At 39.1% G+C, this 7,478-nt stretch overlaps 1 protein-coding gene across 13 annotated transcripts in view; it reads left to right on the plus strand.

The window, feature by feature from the left end:
• Positions 1-7,478, plus strand: part of NFIB (nuclear factor I B) — a 225,275-nt gene that overhangs the window by 123,766 nt on the left and 94,031 nt on the right. The window contains exon 3 of one of the 13 annotated variants that reach the window (XM_034773069.1): positions 745-1,054. The exons of the other annotated variants lie outside the window; for them this stretch is intronic. Coding sequence (XP_034628960.1) covers positions 745-830 — 86 coding nt within the window. The 3' untranslated portion in view covers positions 831-1,054. Of the gene's footprint in view, positions 1-744; positions 1,055-7,478 lie in introns of those variants that run through there. 13 annotated transcript variants of the gene reach the window in all.

Genomic DNA, 7,478 nt, shown 5'->3' on the forward strand with positions numbered 1-7,478 from the left:
CAGGGGACAGGGAGCAGGGGGGTTGGATGGGTTGGGGTTTCTATGGGGGGCATTCGGAGGGAGTGGATGGGGGCAGGGTGGGGCTACCCTCCCTCCCCGTGGAGTGTCCTATTTTTTGAATGTTAAAATATGGTATCCCTACTCACAGTGCAGCTCTCCATTCAAAGCGGGCTGCAGCATGAGGTCTCAGCTTTCTCACTCCCTCCCCCTCTTTCCTGTTGGTAGTGGCCAAGGGAATGCTGGGAAATGTAGTTCTTTCCCTGCTCCAGGGCTGGCTCTATAGGCAGGGAACTAACCCAGGAACTACAGCTCCCAGGGCTCCCTGTTGGTTTTCAGCTCCCAGGCTGGATCCCCTGGCTGCCGCCCCTGCAAATGGGCTGCCCCAAGCACATGCTTGCTTTGCTGGTGCCTAGAGCTGCCGCTGCTTTCTCCTCCCACCTTGTTCTTTTGAAGTGATTAAAACATTTATTACCCTTTCACCATATACTTGTACATTGTAATAGGAACAAGTCTTTTTCTCTGTCTCACATCAAAACTTGCATCATAACTCTAGATTCTTTGTACCAAGTGCTTATGAGCTTGAGAGGAGATACAACATAGTTTTGGCATCTTCAGGGATTATTTAGCAGAAATCAGAGTCTTAATAGGAATAATGAATCAACCATTGAAGTGAATTCTGAGTTTCATTAGTTGCAAAGGCATCAGTATGTGTGAGGCCTGAATCTCTACTCTTTTTTATACCAGTTTTAGGCCAGTTTAACAGAATCAGGAACATAATGCTTCCTTGGACATGCTACAAGTACAGGCAAAGAAAATCCTGGAGCTTTTAACCTGGGAGGTACCTCATTTATAATGCTTTTGACTCCCAACAAAGACAACCTTGTGGTGTATTAGACCTCTGTGGTCTGGATGGACTCTCCTCTGGGTAGACTTCCCAGTATCATGGGCCCTGTGCCCTTTATAACTTCAGCAGATGCTCACATAATAAGGAAAAATGTAACTCATCTATATTAAATACTGTGTGAGTAATGCATAGATAGCATGTATATATAATTTATATATTATATTGAGTGTGAAATATCTACAGTAAATCAGAACACTTTTGCCAAAAACAGTGTTAAATAAAAATCTGCAATTTACCGTCAGTCGTGCTTATACTTTACTTCTGTTGAATGTAAACAGATGCGTGCTAGTACTCTAACATTCCAACTAGATGTCCTAGAGATCAGAAGTTGTGCCCATTCCTCTCAGCAGTCTGAGCTCTGCAAGCCGAGTCAGCTGACCAAGACTCTGAGACTCACTGCCCTGGGTTTTATTTTTTAGTGAAGAAAACTGATTTCACAGTTGTATGATTATCCTCAGCCTAAAAATAGTGTCTTTACTGTCTTATGTAATGGAAAAATGTTATCCCATGAACACCCGTTGCTCAAAGGGCCCAAAATACCATTCAGTGGGTGACATCCTGGCCCCATTGAAGTCAGTGTGGACATTTCCAATGACTTCAGTGGGGCCAGGTTTCACCCCACGTCTTTAGTTGATCATATCACAGAAAAATAAAATACACTTTTATTTTTCTTTCACAATATAATGGCTCTGCATGGAAAAACTTATTAGTAGATGAAGGATGTATGCAATTTTGGCTCTGCTACCTTTCTGTTATTGTATCTGAGAACAATACAAAACAAGAAGGTTTTTATTTCTAACTCTCTGATTAAGCCTTTCACTGTGATAGCATTCTAGCTCATATTTTCCAAGTGCTTCCTTTTACACTACATATTGGACTATAAAAGATTTCTTGGTTTCCCAGAACAATTGTACATTACAAAGTGTCGCTGAAATCCACGGTATCTCCCAGATGGGAAAGATTATGCATTCGTATCTCATCTTTTCCTACTGAATCCAAAAAGTTTTGGAAAGAAACTTTATTATTTCACATTCATCCACATGTGGCAAGAAATCTCCATAAATCTCCCATAAAGTACCCGTCAAAGAAGAGATCAGCCAATATTATGAGCTATGGGAAGTGTTGATTTGAGGCCATGAAAGAAATATAAATTTTTTAGCTTTTGTTTTGTTTGATTGTATTCCATGCAAAAATGTATCTTATAAAACAACAGGAGAAAGTCGTTCAGTTTCCAAAAAGAATAACATATGGGCCTTTATAAATTGTATAAGAAATATTTTGAATACATAAGTGTTGTGATTTATTTTACATAAACAAATGAGGGAATTTAAATTAAAAAATAAATCTGTACATGGAACATAAAGCTGAAAAGTTTGCTTATTACACTTTTGGTTCTAGTAAGTGTTTCCTTGAATTTCTTTCATCTATAGGAAAGCTGGATTTACTCCCAGTGTTCCATTTCTTAATTAGGGAAGTGTAAAAACTAAACAAGGGCTGAGTCAGTTAATTAATTTAATTGAGATTACAAATGAAAAAAACATATTACATAATATTGATTTAATTACTACTTTATATTTACCTATTTAAAACACTCTGTAGAAAAGTTAAGAATCTTGACAATGACCAGTTTGGTGACTTTGTAGCAGAAGGTTGAGCTACTGCTAAACAGGAAGTGAACCTGGGAGTGAGTCATGACCTTTGGATTTCTAAATTCCCTAAGCAACACAGAGATAACATATTCCATTAATGGTGTTGATGGGGGATGTTTTTCCTTTATTTTTTTCCCCCCACTTGTGGTTGCCCCGAGTGCTTTTTAAAAGATCCACGAACACTAAAAGTCAGAATCATTTCAACGTTAACATTATAGCTCAGCAGTTATAGTACTATCATGGAACAAGATAACGTGCCCAGCACAAGCTGCATGAGTTCCTTACAAGTACCCAATTGACTCCTGAAATGGTGTGTTCATGTTAACCAAACCCTGTCTTCTCTGAGTCAGTTCAGCATGTCTCCCAAAGAATCTACTCCTTAATTCTCATTACAGCTCCCTGAAGTAGAGGCTAATGATAGGTAAGCAAAAGGGAAGGAGGCAGGGAGGTAGTTGGCTGAATGGATTTTCACTAGGTCACTGGTTTGAATATACCAGTGGTCTGTAATAACTGACTGTATTATTTTTGTGGTTGTTCAGTGTACTCAAATGAGTTTGATGGTTATATTCAAATTTCTAGAAGGCAGGCCCACAGACTGACGAATACTAAGACCATTTCAGGATATAATGGATGATACATGGTCCTTTCACAGCATGGTTGAGGTAGATTGGCAGGTCAGTGTTGTGTGGGTAACATTGAACTGCTGCCACAAGTGCTGTGGGTAAATGCCTGACTTCAATTCCTCAAGGTGTATGTGAGCACTAAATTATCTGTAAACATTTAGAGCCAGATCCTGATACCCTTACTTACACTGAGTAGTGCCTCACTTCAGAGCAGTCCTAATGAACTCAGTGGGGTTACTTGTGGAATAAGAATATCAAAGTGAAGCCCTTTTAAAAGAAGGAAATGATACAATGGAAGAGATGGACTCAGTCTCTGTCTGTGAAATGGAAGATGCCCATATTGATATGTACTCTCTCTGAAAATATGCGAAACTCCCTCCTGCCAACACCCCATTCACACAAACCAACCTTCTTGCTTTTGGTGCTGCTGTTTTGTCCTTGGTGTAAACTGTAACACATACAGTAATTGTCTAGGGGTTCCCGATAAAAAAAAAAAAGAAAATCATAGTCAACATTTCACAATATTAAGTCTCGTAATCAAATTTGCAGTGAAGGCAGTTCCAAGGAATACAGTGGCCTATAAAAAGTGAGAAAACAAAAACTTTCCCACACATTTACATACTTATGCAAGACAAGGGAAGCTTTACACAATTTTTCAATGTCAGGATTTATGATGTTATTTTAACAAACATTTAATAGAATGAAAATAAAATGTTGCCCAACTTGTACAAGTGATAACCAAACTCTTACATCATGTGAACCAGTGAGGACAATGCTCTTAAAATTTAAGCTGCTCGGTGATTTAGAATAATCAGGTGTAAAACTGATAACTTATGCAATAAAAGAAATTAATTCTGGAAAATTAATTAGAAGACTCTATAAAGTTTATCAGTTAGCTTCTTGAAGTGAAATGCCACAGATGTTAGAAGTTAAAGGTCTAGCAAAATTAGAAAAAGAATGATAAACAGTAATCTTTAAAAACAGACTGTTGAAGGAATGAATGTTTGTTTTTCTTTATTTCATTTTAGCTGGTCATATTGTTTTCCTTGGTATTTTTTGCTTTTTGTTGTTGTTTCTCTCTCTCTCTCTCTCTCTCTCTCAAGCCCTCTTACCCCCTGCATTTCTTCTGTCCCTAACCTTTCCCCTCAATCATGCCTACCATTATAATCTAAGCTGTCAGATCTGTCACTGAAAGGTAGCAGCTATATTGAGAAAACCAGTTAGACTGGTTCAACAGCTACACTAGTGTTTGCTGTCTGCAATGGCACTGTGACACTAGAGGGTGACATTTGGGGATGCATTGGTACTTTTAGCCTTTCTCACAGTATATGCAGTCACAGTAATGGCTCTTGCACCTCTCAAGACACTCACCTACCAGTTATGTATAGGCCTGAATAGAGTCAAGTTGGTTCTTGGATGGTGTCAGATCTGTCCGTTCCCTGTACCTCACCATATACCCCAGCCTCTAGAATAGCAAAGAATGAGAGAGAAAGATAAAATAGAAAACATCACTTTATTTTTATATTTTATAATATGAATTTTTTTCACAGGAATTCACCTGAAAAAAAACAGAGGAGGGAAAGGAAGTCTTATGCAGCAGTCACTGCTTGCAAATGTATTTACACACATGCACACACAATGCAGTGTAAAAACAATGGAATAAATGAATCAAAAGAATAAAATCAATATACCTACAGTACCTCACTGAGCACCTCTGCCCAAAGGCAACAGTGATTACCATAGTACGCTCTAGGCCCAGAGATGGTCTGACAGTAGAAACTTTTGACCTTTCATCATGTCATCTGCTATAGTGAGAGCATAGCAAGGTATATCTCCTGCTCCTCACAACATATATGTGTGTGTGTGTGTGTGTGTGTGTGTGTGTGCACGCACAAGACAGAGCCATTTGAGGAGCAAACAAAAAGGTGAGCAGGTGCAAATAAACTTTAGGCATCTGGTCCAGGGAAATCCAGGAAGCTGTGCCTGGAATTGTACTGTCGGTACAACAATCCATAGGCTTGGCAATGGTATTGGGGGAGAGTGTGTGTGTGTGTGTGTGTGTGTGAGAGAGTGAATGTGAGAGAGAGACTGGGTTGGATGGAGGGGAGGCATATTGCCTGCACATGAAACAGGATAACTAGTGTGGATGTACTGCACTATAGCAACTTACCCTATTTAAATAATAGTGGTGCAAGATGTAATGGTGCAATTGTCTAGTATGGACAAGGCCATAGATCCTTTAGACATTCATGACACATTGAGTAATTTTAGTCCCAACAAGAGTTATACGTCTTTTTTATTTTGGCTGCCAGCTCCTGTCCTCCGTTGTTGCTTTTTTTAATTACTCTGAAATCTTTTGTCACAATTCACAACAGTTAATTGTTTCAGTCAGGGATTTAAGGTGGTAATTCAACAGTTAAGGTCTTGATCCTTGCAAATATTTATGCATGTGCTTAACTTTATTCACTTTGACTGCAATGGGATTACTCTCAGGTATAAAGTTAAGCATGTTCATAAGTGTTTGCAGAGTTTCAAATCTTGGCTGAATTTTGATGTCACTCCTCACCCCAACACTCACAAAAGAACCTCATTGCCCTGAAATTTTGCTTGATTAGTCTTAAACCAGAGGAGGATTCTTTTTTCTTTGAAACAAGTTACGGAAGATGCTTTTAGTTATAAGATATAGAAAAGATATAGTGGGCTTTTTTGTTTGATTTTAATTTGTTCTACTAAACTTTTTTCCTACCAGAACTCAAAACTGTGCACCAACTGCAAAAAGCTTAAAAGCACAAATTGGTTCATTGTGGAATGTGGACATAACTGTCATTTCTGAAACACGGTGGAATGAGAATAATCAATGGGCTCTCATACTTGTTTACTATGAACTATAAGAAAGAGAGATTACCCTGTAGAGTTGGAGAAGTAATGGTAAAGTATTCCATCAGGAAGTGAAGTTGAGGTGGAAAGTGTTGCTACACTGTCTGACATCCCATGCATTCTTTCCCACCCTCTGCTTGCTGTGACAGATGGGAGTCGGGGAGAAGAAGACAAGGTGCTTTTCTCCCTCTGTTCTGGCCTCCACTGTCACAAGCCTCCCACCCACTCTTCTGTAGTGGGTGAATTTCTCTTGGATCTGTTAATTGGATGTGTACTCTTCCTGCTGCTCTTTGGGAGAGGGACCATAACTCCCCCCCCCTTCCCAGAGGTGGGGTCTAAGAGGGAGAACAGCTTTCTTTTCACTGCATGGGTGTCTAGCAACATTTTCACTCCCTCGTGAAGATGGAGATGATGGCATCTGGTGACACTTCCTCTCTTCCCCAGTAGGGAAGAGCGGTATCAAAGAATAATCTTCTCTTCAGTCCCTGAAGTGGGACCCAGCAGATCCCACACAGCTAGGTTCAATTTCTTAGCATTTTCTGAGAGTTGCCTAAGTCCAGACAGAACGAGCAGTGCTCCAGTCATCAGGTTTCACCAGCAAATCTGAGAATGTGGGAATACTGATCTCCCACTCCAGGGCTGAGGCTCCAGGGGGAAACATACCAACACACTTTGACTCTTGTGTTTCATGCTTTCTATAGAAAGAAAATTTCCAGATGGAGAGAATGTAAGGTAGAGTCTATATGGATAAAAATCCGGAGTCTTAAGAATTTAAACATACTGCTGGTATGCGCTTCAGAACAGTGATAGTGAATATAGTGAAGGCTGAGAAATCTTAGGGTTGCAACAAAATCTACTGGAACAGTTATAAAAGGTAACTTATGCTATCCAGAGATAAATGGTGTTGTTTAGCCATTGGGGTAATGATGTCTCAGTACCATCAACCATGGAACAGTTAATTCTGGAGAAAAGCAGAGGAGAAGCTACATTTGATGTAGGTCTGAGGAACCCACAGGAATCAATCCCAGGAAGTACTGTAAATGTACCGAGACAATAAATAATGGGAAATCCATTATAATTATCTTTGAGACATCTAATCAGGAGAATCAATCCAAGGGCTAGCGCTGTGAGACTGAACTTTAAGCAGGGTGATTTTAAAAAGACCCAAAAGACTGGTTAAGTTAGTAATTTAGTAAGAAGCAGCCTAAAGGAAAAAGTTAGAAAATTCAAATCCATAAAATCCGCATGGAGGAGCTTTTATCTGTCTGAATAAGCATACTTATGCATGAATGTGTGTATTTGGTTGCCAAAAAATTTTATATATATATAATATATATATATATATAAAATTTTTATATATCATATTATATATAAATTTTTTTGGCAACCAAATACACACATTCATGCATAAGTATGCTTATTCAG

This window comes from Trachemys scripta, chromosome 6, assembly GCF_013100865.1.
Source record: "Trachemys scripta elegans isolate TJP31775 chromosome 6, CAS_Tse_1.0, whole genome shotgun sequence".
Classification (NCBI taxonomy): domain Eukaryota; kingdom Metazoa; phylum Chordata; order Testudines; family Emydidae; genus Trachemys; species Trachemys scripta.